Genomic DNA, 18,524 nt, shown 5'->3' with positions numbered 1-18,524 from the left:
TGAATGCTGCTAGATGACACAAGGGTTCTGGGTCAGAGACAAGGGGGTAAGCTTCTTACAATAGCAGTCATCAGAATATTAGTATCTGAGCTTGTTACCTGTGCTGAATCCTAATTCCCACAGGGCTACATTAAAAGGGCCAAATGATACACTGTGTGTATACACACAGTGGGTTTTAGTATAGGAGAGGAAACCTGAGCTTTGGGAACCCAAATCTTTTATAATAGGCACTAGCATGTGTGACTTTTGCTTTTGAAGGAGATGTTATTTCTGTCTTCCAAGGTTGTTTGACATGCAAACATACTTTAAAAATTGATCTGTAACAAAGGGAGGTAGGCTCCGCTGTGCCGGCTGAGGGCCCCAACAGTGTCCAGAGAAAAATGCTTACCTGTGGCAGAAAGGAAGGGGATCACCGGAAACAGAGATGATCCTGTCAATTGAAGTTATAAATGGTGACATTTGATATAGAAAAAAAAGACACATCCCCCCACGAGTAAAGGAGTAAGAGTGGCAAACGTGGCACTCAGAAAATAGAAAGAGGCCACCTGGTCCCTGGGTCCGAATGTCTCCTCAGTCCCACCTTGCTCTGCAAGAAGCTGCCACCTGGCTCGCCTCCTGTTCCTTTCCCATGCTCCCTTCATAAATGGACTCTGGGACTTTTTTTTCTTTTTAAGTCCCGGTTTAAATTCTGGCTCCTACCACTCCCCTTAGAGGCTAAATTCCTATTCTGAGGTCGTAAACTTTTGACTTCTCCTCCCTAAAGTGGACCTGATGAAACCAGCGACGGGGCAGTGTCTGGGAGGGGTCTTGGCTCCCTTTCTTGCTCACCTCCAGCTGCTCTGTGGTCAGGGTCCCTGAGGCCCTGCTCACGGGTGCCTGCTCACTTCTCTGTTTAGAACCGGTTACGCCTTACGGAAAGCCTAGGAACTACCATTTAATTCATCTTGATACCAATGATTTAAGAAAAATCTTACTTTTTAGAGGCACACGTTGAATTTTTTAGGGTTAAAGTAACTCGATATTTGTAATTTAAAGCTGCTTATCAAAAGACATATTGGGAAAGAAAAGAAAAAAAAAAATATTCTGACTAATCTGGTACCGTGGTGCATACCTGTAATCCCAGTGATTTGGGAGGAGGAGGATTGCAAATTTGAGGCTGGCCTCAGCAATTTAGTGAGACCCGGTTTCAAAATAAAAAATAAACGGGCTGGGGATGTACCTCAGTGGTAAGCCATCCCTGAGCCCAACCCCCACCCCCACCCCCGGACAAAACAAAAACAAAAACAAAACAAAATTGTTCTAACTAAAGTATGGGGGCTGGGGATGTAGCAGAATGGTAAAGCATTTGCCAAGCATGTGTGAAGTCCTGGGTTTGATCACAGAATGGCAAAAAAAAACAACAACAACAACAAAAACCTTCTTATCTGAAGCACTGGTATTATTTAAATGTGCCCATTGTCTATATTACTATTTATACTATTTGCTACTTTCCTGTACACCTAAAATTATTCATAATAATCAGTTTAAATTACCATAATACATATTAACTATCAAAAACTGAGGGAATAAAGCATCAAAAATATCAGCCATGTTCTACCATCTAAATTATATTGTTCAAATTCTTTCCAGTTTTGTAAAAATGTTTTTCTGTGAACATGCACACACTCACACACACACACACACACACACACACACAGATTGAATTGCAAAATTGTTTCTATACTACATGCATAACATTGCTCTTGCTTTCTGGTTGGATATTTTCCATTTCCTTCTCTGTCTCAGAGTAGTTACAGGATCTAGTCGTGGTCCAGCCTGTTGACTTGTGTTAAAGTTGGATACTTAGTTTGGTCCAGATCAAGAAGGCCTGAAACAGATTTGCCAATGGACAATATGGAATATTTACAGGAATGTGGAATTCCATGATCATCATATTTTGTTGTCAGGTGGATTAATTGGGTAGTTAGTATGTAGGTGGAAGTGGTCCAGAGTCAAGAAAACTAAGTGGTTTACAGATTGGTGAATGAGAAACTAGAGTATGGATCTGGAACAGCAAGGAAGGAACAGGGGTGGAAGCCAGTAATTCTATTGAACTAAGAATGATAAGTGATTAACATCTAAACAAACCTGGTTCAGATTTTGTGTATTTTTTCAAAAAGGAATCAAAAACATTTTGAAAACGTTAATGTCTCACAAGTATTTTTTAAATTTGTTCTTTGTTTACTTTATCACTATAAATTTCTAAAGCTGCCAGGGTTCCAGTTACTGTTCTATTTTTATTCGCCACTGGTAGTTTATGTTTTGGGTCGATTCACCAAATAATCTTAGAGCCATTTTGCAGATGTTAATCCTGAGGTGCTAAAAGCTTTGGCCATCAGCTTGCTTTCTCCTTTGAAGGTGAACTCCTTAGGAACAAGTGGAGCTGTAGGCTATTCATCTTTGTCATCTCCATCTGAGACTATCGCTTGACAAAGAGCAGATGTCTAACTAAGTGTTTGTTGAATTGCTACAAGTTGAGTCAAAGCCAAGACCAGAACTCAAGGCTCCTGACTCCAGCCTGAGAGCTCTCTACCACACCAACCTGGTGATGGATTTGCACTCATCACCCCAGAATCACTCAGTCCCCTCATGCCCAACACTCTTTACTGGTGGGATAAACTGACATCAGTTAGAGGTATCATCTGAACTGTGGAATAGAGAAGAAATAACTAATGGAACAAGGATCTGGCTGTATTTTTTATATCCCTCAAGACCGGAACTCTTTCCTGCAGCTGTAGCTTCCTGAAAGTGGCTCTCTCTGCCTCCTGTACTAACCCACAATGGCAGGTAGTCACTGGCAACCACAGACCAAAGACAATTAACCTGGAGCCAGCATTTTATGAAGAATAGGATACAAGAATAATCAGACTGAGTGAAGAGTCAACTAGATTCCATTCCCCAACCCTCTGCCAGGAATCTCTGGTTTTGAATCTCTGCCTAACCCATCTAGACCTTCTCAGATTCTCATACCAAACCAGGCATTTACTGTGCCCAACCACTGGGAGCCATGATGCTCTTTGGGTCTTGCAGCCAGTGCATGCTGCCCTGGGAACTGAGCAGGACCTTTGTCATGATGAGATGCAATTTCCACTCCTCCCTCAAGTCAGTGGCCGGAGCTGTCTCTCAGGTCACTCCAAGTCACTGATTTTTCTGGATGTACTGACCCATCTCTGGGTAGGCTCTGTGAGTCTGCCTCTAGATGTCTGTATACTTACCTACCCGTGGTTCTCTGCCTGAGCCTCTGGTTCACTGGGTCTGTACATGTGTGCCCTAAGTCACTGTTCCTAGTATTGTTGACTGTTTGGTTGAGCCTGTGGGCCTTTGTCTGTGTCTGCTTTTGTGTCTCTTTCTATTTGTATACAGCTCTGCGATATTTGTGTCTCTGGCTCTTTGTACCTCTCTTGTGTCTCTGAATCTCTGAGTCTATATTCTATCTCTCTCTCACTGTTTCCATCCCCTAGAACTTCTGGTCTCATTTCTCAGACTCCTTCAAAAGCAGGTTTTTCCTGGTCTCTAACTCCCACAGAGTTCTCTTCTCCCTTTGAACAGAACCCTAACTCTCACCAGAAACCTTGGGACCTGCTTTTAGTTGATGGCCAACATAGTTGGCTTCTGTCATCACTCAGGTCTGTTTTCCAAAGCCTGGAACATCCTCACCAATTAGCTCTGCTAGTATCATGTGCAAATGTGGGTATTTACAATAGTGTTATAGAAAGCCACCACCATGCTGAGTCCATCACAGAAACATCCCCTCTGGAAAGATTGTGGGGAACCTTCAGTATACATCAAACTATGCCTGAATGTGGCCTTATCAGAAAACTTCCTTTTGCAAGACCTCTGCTTGCTTCTCTGCTTAAACAGGGTCCATCACTATGATCAGTAGAAAGATAAGCTCACAGCTGTGAACATGTGACTTCACATGCTTACAAAGACAATACCATCTTGTCATGGATATACCTGACTATGATACAAATCACAGGACCAATAGCTCTTGACCTAAATAAGACAGTTTCTTATCTTAAACCCAGGATTTCTCTTACACAGAGGACCAGGAACTTTATCTTTCACAAAGTTGAAGTGTCCAGCACCAACTCTATGAAAAAACGAATGTGAATAAAATAGCAGCCAGAAAATCCCATGGAATAACTCAAATGCTGAGGTTTTATTAGCCCAAGTAAAGATCACCTGGAGAGGGGAGTCCAATAGATTCATCTTCTGTTCTGTCACCATTGCGTTCAGGACTGTGAGACTGAGCTATATGTTCAGGAAGACAGGATACAAATCAATTAGCTATGCCAGCCATGGATTTAGAGAAGTGAGTGACGCCTCTGTTAGTTTTTAGTCTAGAGAATTCAAAGGGGGAATCAGTGTCATTCAAAAGTGAGGTTAATTTTTTAAATGAAGACTAGAGAAATTTCTCTAAAGAAGAGTTCTTTTGTTGGTTCTGGGCCTTCTAGTGACTTTTATACAACCAGAAGTTTCTGTTCTTGTCTTAGATTGAAATGTAAATCCTCTTTATAGCTCTATTGGGACAGAGGTATATTCTATTTGGTTCTATTTCACTTCTTTTTGCCAGGAAGGGGAAGAATACATCAGTAAATCTATGAATAATCTGTAGACATAGCTTACTAAGAAGTTTTATCATTGAGAAATGCACTATCTAGTCTGCTTCTCACTCTTGAGTATGTATCTACCTTCCTAAATAAATCCACCTGTGCCTTAAAAAATGCAATGTCTAAGTGGAGGTGTGGCTTATGTTTTAAATTGCAAGCTTGCTTTCTGTGCCCACCAGATCTTCCAGCATTGTCTTGCATTAGTCCCCAATATGAACACACTCTTTCAACTAGGCATCCTGTTGCCTCAAAATACTGTGCATACATGAACCCCCATGCCGTCTTTCCTCTTGGAATGTCCTTTTGTCTTGCTACCTATCAATTAAATGTCAAACCTTCAAGCCCCAGCTCCTGATCTTCCTCCTCCTTGAAGCTTACCCTGATCATTCCAACCCTCCATGAGCTCCCCTCCCATAACATTTATTGTCTACTGCCACTGAGATGGCAACTAGTTGGCAGTTTCTGACTCTGCTCACCTGAAGACTCTTCTCTTTTCCTTCTGCAGTGCTTTTCAAACACCATGTGCAAAACAAAAATAAAACAAAACAAAATAAATCACTGAGTGCAACCTCTATGAGTTTCAGGAGTCACGATATTTACTCAGAATGAATAGAAATGAAAATATTCAAGTAAATAGCATATGGAAGGATCAGTGTTGTTTCCTGCTACTCTGTGTGTATTTGTGATATATGTGTTCATATATGAAGGGACTGGTATAAAATACATTGTATACAGTAGATCAAAATGAACCCAAGTATCATATATAACTAAAAAAAAAAGCTAATAAAAATTATTTTTAAAGAAATCCAATGGGATAAAGAAACATTGAAGCTTTCAATATGCTGGAGCAATTCCTCAGAAGGTTCTAGTACAAAAAGGCACTGGAATGAAAGCAGAGGAGGCTGCCTGGAGGACCAGCTTTCTGGATCTAGTCTGCTGGTTTGCTCTGTGGTTGAGTTTATTTCCTGTAACTTACCAAGAGGCAGCTAAGAAAATTCTTTAGTGGGTGGGTGTTTCCTAATTTGTTACTGTATCATGGAAGGGATAATACCACTATTTCCTTCAAAGTCAACTGCTAGCTTTGATAATTTTATAAACCCAATACAAATATTCTTTTAAAGCTCGATTAGTCTCTGTGCTGTTGACTCTATCAACCTTGAGACAAAATGTGAAAATATGTAGACCTTGGAGGGGAAAAGAAGAATATAACACATTGTTTCTAATACATTGTTATAAATAGTACTTTGTTGCTCCTTTTATTCTTCAGGGAAAAGACAGGGAAGAAAAGTAAGACAAAAATAATTTTTTTTAAGTTTCAGAAAAATGAACCTTATTCCAAATGCATGAAGCATCTAGGAGAATGTCTGGCATATTCACAATATATGTATAATTTAGAAAGCTCATAGTTTGTTCTTGTCTACAAAAGTGAAAAAAAAAATCACCTGAAATGTTCATAAAAGAACACAATGTTCCATAAGTGAAAATAAGGTTTTCTTTGTAGGCATTACCAACAGTTACTTTAACAGATGAAAACATGGAGGATGCCACTTGGGTGAAATCACATAGCTTATAAATTAAAAGTGATTTGAGTGGATGGACTAGCTGAGGAAAGACTGGAGGCGAAGGCACAGACAAGATTCTCACTGACACTCCACACATTTATGGTTCAAGGTGGCGTACTTTTTCACTTGGTATTTCCCAGTAGTAAATTAGTTTGTCATTGCACTAACTCTAAAAACATCACCCTTCTAAAACCAGCAGAGGAAACGGACCTACTTGGGAGTTTTAATTAACAGTAGGTTGGTTCAGTGTGAATCAGTCACACCATGCAGTTGTGAAGAAACGAATGTAATGCAATCTCAGGCTTTTTATGTGTACTCAGCAGCAAGAACAAGAGAGATGCTAACCTTCTCGTGTCTTGCAAGCCAGTGCATATCATTATAAGATAGAATTTTAAAATATATATGGAAGATATTCAGAAGAGATAGGTCTTTGGATGATAAGGTCCCTGAGTGATAAATGAACTGAAAGTCTGTCCTAAAAAGAGAAGATGAAGATGATGGAAAAGAGAAGAGGATACATTTGAAGTTTCTTTCAGCTGTTTATAAAGTATCATCTATGTAGCTTCAAAAAGTAGCTCTGAGACCATTTGTTGAAAGCCGTACAGCAGGGGTGGCAATTCAATGGAGGAAAGAGTTTTCTGTCCATCAGTTATGGAAGTATGGCTAAACTTTCTATAGAAGTACTGAATCCCCATCATTAGATATGTAGGTAAAGATTAAATAAGAGTCTGTAGGGTTTCAACATTATTCAAATGCTACAAAAAATTGAAAAGAATATAGGCTAAGCAGATGGTTGTGATTTTTTTCTTGGTTGTAATGAGGGATTATACGTGGCTTTCATTTACTAAGTTAAATGGTTTTAATTGTTTGGTTAAAAAAATATAATAGAAACAAGGCCAGATGCCTTGGTGCATGCCTGTAATCTCATCTACTTGGAGGGGAATTACAATTTCCAGACCAACCTGGGCAATTTAGCAAGACCCTGTCTCAAGATAAAAAAATAAAACGGGCTGGGGATATAGCTCAGTGGTAAAGTGGGTTCAAGTCCCAGTAACAGCAGCAACACAACAACAACACATAATAATAATAATATAAAAAAATAGAAACATGACTTTTGTAATTATCAGAAGCAAGTTTGCAGTGAAGCCAGTGAAGTTTCAGCTTTGGGTTCCCTCACTTGTGCAGACCACAGTGCTATGGATAGTAAATGCCAATGAGAGTACTTAAGTCTGGAACCTGCTGAGTGTGGTGGCATACTCCTGTAATCCCAGCTGCTCTGGAGGCTGAGGTGGAGGATCACAAGTTCAAAGCCAGCCTCAGCAACTTAGTGAGAGACCCTCAGAAACTTAGATCCTGTCTCAGAATAAAAGATAAAAAGGGTTGGAGTTGTGCCTCAGTGGATAAGCACCCCAGGTTTCAATCCCTGGTACCAAAAAATAATAAATAAATAAATAAGAGATTGGAACCTGTATGTAGTCATTAAAATGCTCCAGAACTCTACAACTCACATATGAAAGACATCTGATGAAGGCTCCTCAAGTCACCAACAAGCCTAAAAACTTCATTACCAATATCACACTGCAAAACTGAAAATAATGTTTTGAACAAGTTAATTAATGAAAATTAAGTTCTTTTTCTCAGATTGTGCTGTTTGTGGTATTTGCTCCCAAATTTTACTTTCACATACAATTTTGCAGTGAACACATTTGTTCATATTTTCTTCTGCTTAAATGTGAGTGCTTCATTAGGCAGACACTGGAAGTAGAATGGTACATTAGGTTCAGTGATGGGAGATGTGTGAAATTCTCCTCCCAGCTACATACTTACTAATAATGGATGATAATCTCCATTACCCCAAAATTTTCTCTAACATTTAGTACTGTCTAATCCTTCTCTTTTAGCTAATCTGGTGGATAAAGAAAATATTATATTGCAGTTTTAATTTATATTTACTTGATTAGTAGTGAAACTTTATTTGAAGTATGTATTTCCTTTTCTATGAAAGGTTTTCACTTTCTCTTCTTTCCATTTATATATTTTAATTTTTACTATATTTTCCTTATAATCAGAAAAAAAAGTAATACTTCAAAGATCATGTAATATTTTTCAAGACATACTTTGATGTTGGCTCTTTCAAGGAACCTAGTTTTGATCATTCTTCCTAGGACATCCTTTGCGTATTTTGTTCCTTCTTGGATATAGTTTGCAAAGTACTTTTCTTTTACTACTGATTAAATTAATGGCTTCTTAAAGCCCTATCTGGGCTTTTTCATTTTTATGCCCTTACCTGCCTAGCACAACACTTTGCACAAGGATTTGTACAGATCTGAAACAATTTGAAGGTACAGAGAGTTGATTATGGGAATGCTACAAACTTAACTCTACTTTAACTTTTTGTTCTTTATGCACACAGACTCAAACCATCCTTATCAAAGGACGTGCCATGTTATTTGAGTCCATATCCACTTCCCTGACGTGCATCGAAGTGTTCTCAGAAAGAAAATTTTCAATCAACTAAAAGGGAAAGTTGAGACTTTAGTGGGAGAGTTGTTTGGGGAATGAGAATTCTCATTGCATCATAGCTATAGCCATGTGTACTCAGCTCCGGGGCAAGTTCCATATTAGGTTGCCCTGGCCCCATATTCCATGGCAACATTGATTGATGCAAAGCTGCCACCTAGAAATTAACACTCTGAGGATTTTCCAAGGTGACTCTTGCTTTGTACTCAAGTGTTTCTTATGTATTTATCTTCTATGATTTTATTTAAAAGATTATCATAAAAATTCTTAGTAAAAATTGTCATCAGGCTATAATTAATTTTAGAATTCTGTTCATGCAGATCTCTTGAAAAGACAGAAGTGGTGGTACATACCTGTAATCCCAGAACCTTGGGAGGCTGAGTCAGGAGGATCACAAATTCAAGACCAGACTCAAAAATTTAGCAAGACCCTGTCTCAAAATAAAATGTAAAAGGACTGAGGGTATAGCTCAGCAGTAGAGTATCCCTTTGTAGAACATCCTCAGCACCACAAACACACACAACACACACACACACACACACACACACACACAAAAGGGAAAAAAAAAAGAAATTCAAAGGAAAGTGCAAATTCTTTGCTTTAAAATTTTGTTTTAATATTTTTTTCAAATAAGTGATCTACTGGCTCCAATTAGATCTTATGCTGAAATGTTCATCCTGAGGTTAATTATTGGCAAAATATATTTGAGAACTTGTGACCTTGCAGAGATTTATGTATGTACCAAGAAGAATTATCATTTTGGCTTTAGTTGAACTTGAGGTTTACTATGGCTTCCCTTGTAATTCTTCCAGCTGTGCTTTGAAAGCATTTTTTAGCAAAAGATTTGAACTTGTCTGAGAATCGGTCCAATGAGTGGGACTGCTCTGGCAAACTACTCAGTGGGGTTTTTAATAAAATGCTTTTCATGCCATTTCTATCAGCTAACAAATACATTTCTTAAACTGAATAAAAACAGCTCTGCCCAAAGAGGAAATATGCTAAAGAACATGCATTAAGAAATGGAGGTTTAGGAAACAGATATCTTGAACACCTATGTAGAAACTTCCTTCCACAGATTGTACTTATGATTATTCTTTATCACTCAGGCTAAAATTTCATGCCATAGGGACATCACAGCCTATGAGATTCATGACAAGGTCCTTCACTGCCAGAATAGAGTTTTTGCATGCTCTACACATCTCTTTAACAGAACTTAGTTCATCACATAGACGTGACCTGTGTAGTTATCCATCTGTCCTTTGTCATCAGTCATCACTGGCCTGGACTGTGGGTCCCTTGACTCTGTTATCCTCAACTACCTATTATCTGAATTAAATGGAAAGGAATAAAAAAATATGTGTAAGAAATAGCAAACAAATGGTTTTAGGATTTCAAATAGGGATGCCCTCTGGAGACATGAACATTTGGAGAGGTCTGAGAATCTAATAGTTCTGTTAGCATGGGTGAAATTTGATTAAAATTGTTTGTTTGAAGTAGTATATAAAGGATAAAGTCTCCCGGTGCTATCAAAGAAAGACATTGTAGAAATTGCTTGCTTTTTTGAGCTTTGAATACCTTTATTTTTGTATTAAATATCCATTAGTAAATACAGATAATGAAGATATATAGCAGAATTAATTTTATGCTATAAGATTAGGTTATACTCTTTCTTTTGAAGGCTTTAATACTTTGTAATGTCAATTTGATTCTAAGTGAATGACATTCATCCACTATAGGAATTAAATTCCTTTCTACAACTCAACATATTGTGTTCTCTAGGAAAGTTAAGGTCTGTGTGCACTAAATCATTTCATTTCCTATTCCTTTACTTATCTATTCTCTTAGGTTTCTTGTTTTTTTTTTTTTTTTTTTTTTTTAACTCCAGCATTTAGTTAACTTAGTAAGTAGGGCAAAATCAATTAGAAAAATTAGACTTTTTGCTGAGTTGGTCTTAACTATGTTACCTCTGTTGGCTTTTTATTTTTGTACAGGTGGACCTCTGCTCAGATTGTTTTGATTGACATCTATTGTGCCTCTGTATTCTCTGAGGCAGTGTTTTCTTTGTATATGAATCATAGTTGCATTCATTAACACTTCCTCATGATCTTGACTTTTTTCTATCCTGGGGGAAGGGGTTCATGTGTATCATAAAGATAGATCATTATTTTGTTTGGAGGTTATTCTTTACCTTTATGTAAAAAGAGAAACAACACTGTCTTAGAGAAACAACACTTTTTTTAACCTTAGTTGCTTATTTCTTATGTCCTAAAACTTTAAAGTGCATTTGTATAGTTGCCAGAAAATTCTAAAAATGAGCTTAAGATGGGCCTTCTCAGCCTCTTTTTTCTTCCTAGAATTGAATTACTCTTGAAGTCTGCCTGCCTGTCAGAAGGTGGCAGATTGCAAATGAGCAGTACAAGCTTTGTCCCATGCTTTCAAAGTAGAGTTCTGGATTGCACATTCTAAAATTGGTGATAGATTAGTATTATAGAAAAAAGTGCCCTGAAAAGAAAAGATAGCTATAGTTGCTGGGCAGAGTATAAGAAGGACATTGTAGAAGATGTATCAATCCTTGAGTGCTATACGATGCATCAAGTCTAAGCATATTCTAATATATATAAGGCCATTACCAAGCATTTTCTAACCCTGAATAAAGTTATTTTTCCCTAAGTATGATTGCCAAGCAATCCAGTGAATCTAAAGTCATTTTTCTCACTTTAAAGACCAGTGTTTGGGAATCTGGTCCTTTCTGTGCTGTATCATTGCAGAACTCCAGCCACTCTGAAGTGACTGCTTAATAGGAAGGTAACCCAGAGTGCATACAGCTACAGTCAGTTGTATGAGGCAGCTATACATTTGTCCTGAATGGTTGATTATTCATTTCTTGTCAGCTAGTCTCCTTGTGACAAAATAGCATTTATTATTGAAATAGTCCATAGCTAGTGAAAAGAATGAAGTTAACTCTCATACATGGGACTAAGTGTTGGCTTCTACCAGCAAGAGTTATTCAGACTTTAGTATAAAGTACAAAGAAGTGTACAGAAAAGAAAACACACACACAAAAACACTATGATAAAACACAGAGGTTTTGTCTTGAAAAGTATTCATAATAGAATCTCTCACTCTGGTCCCCAGACTAATGAACTCACCAGTTAAGAGATTACATTTTCCTTGGGTCTTCTGTAATTAGTAGAGGGGATGATCTGTATATATTAGTAGCTTGAAAGCACAATCTAAAAGAATTAACTTTCATAAGGTGTCTGCATTATCTGAGTAGTCGTTGGCCAAGGGAGCTCTGGGGAAAGAGATCGAGTGCAGAAATCAGTTGCGGTTGTGTGTGTGATTTTTGTCCCCTCCTCATAGACTTTTTAGTCCTTTAGTCCAGGAAAACAATGAGGCCCTGAATATATATTTGCTGCAGGTAGTTGGGTATTTTTCCTTATTGGCCAGTCTGTTGAGTGCCATTTTTAAAAAGTTTGTTAGTCCTTTTTCTTGGTGTGACTGGCCAGGAAGCCATTGAGGTCTCCCCTCCCCTGTTTTTTCCTGGTGACTTGTCCCTTCTATTGATCTTTTTATTTGTGCTATATCCCTTTGGCCACTGTGAGAATTTGCAAGTAGTGATTATATTTTGCCTTCTGGAGGTGACTTCACTTTGACACTTGGGCCACAAGCAATAAGAAGGCTGTGAACACTTGTGTTCTTTTGAGTCTCAATGCATGTAGTTGTCAAATTGGTTGGGAACAGAAAACTTGTGTGTGGTTTACGGTGAATTAGGCAGTATTTGCTGGTCCTCAGTCTTAAAGAGGTCTTAGGTAACATTCTGAGGGTAGTAGAATATTTGAGGTAAAGTGTAACACTTTAATCTACTTTGAATTGAATCTAAGGGCCTAAAACAATCTTAACAACTACAAACTGGTAAATGAGTTGGGCACAATTCTACATTCTTTGTTATTTCTCCAGCTTTAAGAAATTAGCATATGCTTTTATGATATTTAGGAATAAAATATGGATTGCATAAAATGAAAGCAAATTAAGGGTCTCAACTGTGAATGAACTTTAGAAAGGTAATGTCTTTTCCTTAGTAGTTTGGTTGATTAGATGTGTTAATGCTTTTGGAACATATGAGTAGCAGTGGACTTGCACTCTTCATGCACTGATAGAAAAGCACAAGACGCATCTGCAAGAATTTTTTTGTGCATTTCACTACTGTCCTACAGCACTGCTGTCTCTGTGGTCCATTTTAGGTTTATGTTTGGATGTTGCACGAGTGACTATTAAATGTTAAATGCAAGTGTCCAAAGAAATGAGCCTTTAATTTTACTTATTGTTTAAAGTTAGGACAGGAGACAGTTAACCCGACTTACACTTTTTAAATATTACAAACTCTTTTTCTTCAGTAACAATTAGGGAAGGACAATGAAATCACAAACTATTTTGCTTTATATATTTTTCTCTTACAATTATTTTTGCAGTTTATTAGCTTAAAATTTTTTTAAAAATCATCTTTGATAGGTATTGACTCATCCTAGTTCTATGTACAATTCAGACGATTTTATCTCTTGGCTTTAATGAAACTTTAAAACAATCTTATTTCAGAGTGATTAATCAGATGGAATAATGTTCATGTATTAGCTAGCTTAAGTGAAATGTCTCTTAAGTAAGACTGTCTTTCATCTAACCAAAATAAGGTGTATAGTTTTGTTTGGGTAAGGAAGGGAATGAGAATTTTTTTTTCTTAAAAAAGTATATTCTGTGCCTGTTTCTAAAACAAGATTTGAAGTGGCTTTTTTACACTATGCTGTGAAGATTAGATAATGTTGGAGGAAGATATATATATAGTCTTAACACAATTTCCTTGGGACTAGGTTTTAGTCTGTAAAAGAGAAAGATATTTATGCTGAGTCATGTTAAGCAAATTATTTGGGACCTACAAGAGCTGGTCGACAAAAAATTGAAATGGTTTCACTAAATATTCAGTGAGAACTGGACTTTAGTGTAAATGTAGTAACAAAATAGATTTGTAAACTGTTTCTTCAGTAATCATTTATTGTCTTATGCAAAATGATTTAACATTTAATTTTTGCCTATATTATGGTCCTGTTTTATTACTTTACCTTTTTAGGGCATTTTAATGCTTGGAGAAAGATAAGTAACCCTTTAAGTGATTCTGTCTACAGTAGTGAAAAAGTTCTTGCTGCTTTTGATGAATTGTCAAACTTGTAGGGAGAACTGAAAAGGGAACCCAAAAGTACCTGTGGGGTTTACCTTGGAGTTAAAAGAATTTGAAACCTTTAGAGTGGATTTGTTGTTTCTGGATTTATTTTAATGAGGTTCAACAATAGCTTTGTCTTTTTCCCTCAGTGTTAATGAAAGGATAAGAACTGAATTTCACTTATAATGGGTGTAACTGTCATAAATAAAAGATTTCTGAGACTTGTGTTTGTGAGTTGGGAATTTGTTTGCAGGAGCATTGCATTTCCAAAGATGTGTTTGTTATCTGTACCTTCCACAAAATGAATTGATGACTTTAACAGTTATTATGCTCTAATTTTTGAAAGTATTTTTGATGTAAATAATGCCAGTTTAGAAACTGAAAACCTTAAGACAAAATGATGAGTTACTCAAATATTGGCTTTCTGTAAAAACATTAGGTTATTTGTAATACCAATACCAATAAAATTGGCTGCTTGAGCAGTTGTAATACTAAAAAAAAAAAAAAAAAAAAAAAAAATTATATATATATATATATATATATATATATATGGACAAAAATAAAATCACACCACAGAGGGTAAATGGCAAGTTATGGCTTTGTGACTCTCAATGGCTGGATGATAGTAACTAACCTCCTGATTCTTGCTGTCTACCAGTCCTGTGTCAGTCACTCCACCTGTGTGGACATGTACAGTTCTCACAATTGGCCTACAAGCTACAACTATTAGTTATCATATTTTGGACACGAGGAAACTGAGAGGCTCATGTTGATAAAGTAACTTGCCCTAGGTCTTGCTGCTAGTAATAGGTATCACCTGGCTTAGGACCTGGGCAATGAGATTCTGGGGGCTACAATTCCAGTTGCCACACTGGACTGTCACAACAATTCCTTTAAAAATATGCGAAAGGCCTGTCATTAGTAGAACATAGAAGAAAAGAACAAAATGTCAAGCAGTGTCCTAGAATGTCCTTATTCCCATAGAATTAGTAGTGGAGGGACAGACCTGAATGCCAACTAGAGGCACAGACTAGATCGTAGAAGGAAATCCAGGAAAATGATTAGCATTGGTATCTTTTGGAGAAAGAAATGGGGACTGCATCTCAAGACTGAAAAATGCTTTAATTTCACCATGTGTTCTTTTGAATTATTTGGATTTTTTTCTTTTACCATAGATACATGTTACCATTTCTAAAACACAAAGATCAGTTTAAAACACACACACACACACACACACACACACACACACACACACAGATGAATTTGAATCTCCTTGGGACTGTCCCATCTCTTCAGATATTTGTCAGTTTAACACAATATTTAATGGACCTGTGCTCACTATAAAACATCAGAATTCCTTCCAACTGATTTCATTTCACTCAGGACTATGGACTGTGATATAGTAGCTTAGTGGTTTTCCCATGAAATGGTGCCATACTTGGCAAAATAGAGAATAAGAGACAGAGACCAAAATAAAGAAAGAAAATTGGTCAAAGCCTATTTCTATGGCTGTTTTGAATTGGACTTTCTAAAAGTTTCTGTTCATAAATCAATACTCTATTATTTTGATAAGACTGCCTTATGAAGTATCACAAACTCAGTGGTTTACCCAACACCAGCCTTTCATCTCACATTTCTGGAGGCTAGAAGTTTAAAACCAAAGTGATAATAAGATTGTTCCTTCTGAGATCCATGAGGCTATCTCCTAAGTTTCTCTTTCTATACGAGGACAGCAGTCACATTGGATTAAGGTCCACTTTAATGCCATCATTTTAATTTGATAACGAACTTATCTCCAAATAACTTCACATTCTGAAGTACTGGAGGTTAGGGCTTCCACATGTGACTCTTCAGGACACACTTCAACCCATAACATGCTGCTATTAGCTAACTCTGCTCTCTGCTTCAGCCTTGTCCTGATTGGGCTGAGAGCTTGGTCTCTGGCCTACCAATGATGGAAAGCAAATTGCTAAGGAATCTTCAGAGGGAAGCCCAGTGAAGAAGTCACCCCATGGTTTTCCCTGCGTGAAAGTGCTGTTCTCTCCTTTCTAGGTGGTACCATGGCAACCTCACACGTCATGCAGCTGAGGCTCTTCTCCTCTCCAATGGACGGGACGGTAGCTACCTTCTGAGAGACAGCAATGAGCAGACTGGACTGTACTCTCTCTCCGTGAGGTAGGGTGTTTAAGGACTCTGAGTTCAGCATGGTCCCATCTGTCATTTACTGACTTTCTCATCACTCAAATTGCCAGATAACAAAATTCCCTGATTCCTTTTGGGCCACCAGGTTAGATCTCAAACTCTGAATTGTGAGACTATTAAAAAAAAAAAAAAAAAAAAAAAAAAATCCCTGCTCCATCTGGCAGGAAAATGATGTCCTGGAGGAAACTTTAGGAATTATTTAACCCCAACCATTCACTTGGCTGATGAAGAACAAGAAGCCCAAAAGGGTGGAATGTATGGCATCTAATAAATCAATGACAGAAAGAGCACCACAATCCAAATCCCTGAATCCTGACCTAGTGTCCTTTCCACTATTCCAAATGGATTGACTTCCTTTCTTGAGACTCCATTTTCCAAATGGTAAGAATCTAGTCTTCCCAGGCACACCCAGCTGTGCAGTGGTTGTTCAGGCCTTTTGGGATATCTCTTCCCCACCTGCTTCTTCCTGGCTGGCATCCCAGATCAGAGAGGCTGACACAGCTCATGGTAATCAGGTGCCTGGTTCCTATCAGCCTCTACACTCGCTTCTACTGATACAGAGAAGTCTTCTTGGACTCTTGTGCAGATCTCCATAGGTTAGGCTGGCATGTGAGGACCCCACAAATTTCCCTCATTCACTCACATTGATCTCAAACTGCCATTGTGTGACTGTCTGATGGCAGCTTTATGCACCCTAGGAAGAAAGTCACAGGTTCTCTTCACAGTGAAGTCCTCTAAGCTAATCCTGCATGGGAAGGTTTCCATTTCTCTCCTGCTCTACCTGGCCCATGCCTCCTTGTTACTAACTCAGTAGTAGTGTCTGTACTCTCTTGGGCTGTTGAGTCCTCCTTTCTGTCCAGTTCAGTCACAGCTTCTGTTTGTTTTTTGTTTCTTGTGTTTAATCTCTCTTTTTGACAGGAGGACATGACTTGTCACAAAAATATTTCCCTAAACAACTAATGACAAGTTATTTAGAAGCTTAAAAGCCCAGAATTAACATATTTGCTTATCTTCTCTTTGGGCTTAAGACTTTCTGTATTTTTTTCTATGCTACAAATAAATTTCTAAAATACTTAATGACTTAAAACAAAATAAATGGGTCATCTCACGATTCCTGTAGGTTAGAAGTTCAGAAACAACGTGGTTGGAGTCTCCAGAAGTTCAGGGTCCTTGCCAGGTAGATATAAAGGTGTTGGATGAGGATGTGGCTCCTCCTTTTCTCCTTCCCTCCTTCTTTCTCATTCATGTCCTTGTTGCTGCAGAACTAAGTTTCCCATTTTCCTTTTAGCTGTCAGTCAGGGACAAATGTCAACTCCTAGAAGCTCTCACAGTTCCATGCCACTTGGCCTTTGTGGGCAATTCATAACATGGGTGTTGCTATCTTCCAAGCCAGCCAGGGCATGTCTCTCTGGTTTCTTCTTTTATGAACAGAGAAAATAATTGATTCCACAGAGTTCATGTGATTAGTTAAGGCTACCCAGGTAATCTTACCATCTTAAGTAAACTGATTTGAGACCTTAATTACCTGCAAAGGTCCTTCACAATCACATCTAGAGTAGCTTTTGATTGGATAATTGGAACAAGGTATGTGTGCTCCAGGGGTTTGGAGTTGGGGCCATCTTATAAGGCTGCCTGCTAAACTTTCATTCCCCAATAGTGAATCTGAGGTCTGCTTGAAGAGAATAGGGGGAATAGGCAGAGAGCAGTTAGAAAGTTGAAGAGAAAAAATGCACATTCATCAATATTTCTCATGCTACCCTGCCACATTTTGTTTATAAATTTTCTAAATAACATGGATGGGGAAATTATTAGAACAAAAATGGAATTCCACTCAGGTGGCAGCAAGATTCCAATTGCTAATCATGTTAAAAGTCCATCAGATGGTTAGTGCTGATGCTTTATTGAATGTATCCAAAAAAAAAAAAAAATCTCAAAACACATGTGGAATTATTATATCAAAGAATGTTAATTTTCCACTTATGTGTGTCTCATCTGAACAATTGGATCATAAGCTCTTATGCACAGATAGCATATATGAATTTCTTTTTCATGAAAAATTACAAATAAATTATTGGGAGAGAGACCCAGCAATCTTGGTTTTAACAGGTCCTGCAGGTGATCCCGATGCACACTGAAGTTGGAGTGTGGGCATGAGCCCCATAAATAGGAATAAATAGGAGATGAGGCTAGAAAGATAGGATGGGGAACAGATATATATTACTTAATGTTCTACTTCATTTCCAAATGAAGAAGAAAATGACAATGTAGGAAATTGGATATTTTACTCAGTAGGCAGTGAAACAGACAAGAGAGGAAAAGGACTGGGCTCAAATAATTGACAGAAGCAGAATTCTGACTGATCCCAGAGAAGGAAAA

General features: G+C 37.8%; 1 protein-coding gene across 1 annotated transcript in view; it reads left to right on the top strand.

Moving 5' to 3' along the window:
* The window catches only part of DAPP1 (dual adaptor of phosphotyrosine and 3-phosphoinositides 1), an 85,092-nt gene that overhangs the window by 39,463 nt on the left and 27,105 nt on the right, over positions 1–18,524 (top strand). Inside the window, exon 2 of the mRNA XM_079153858.1 lies at positions 15,999–16,121. Within this exon, the coding sequence (XP_079009984.1) occupies positions 15,999–16,121 (123 nt within the window). The remainder of the gene's footprint in view (positions 1–15,998; positions 16,122–18,524) is intronic.

The sequence above is a fragment of the Sciurus vulgaris genome (assembly GCF_902686455.1).
Source record: "Sciurus vulgaris genome assembly, chromosome: 9".
NCBI classification, from domain to species: domain Eukaryota; kingdom Metazoa; phylum Chordata; class Mammalia; order Rodentia; family Sciuridae; genus Sciurus; species Sciurus vulgaris.
The sequence above is the reverse complement of the archived record's forward strand: the minus strand, read 5'-3'. Positions and strand labels throughout refer to the sequence as shown.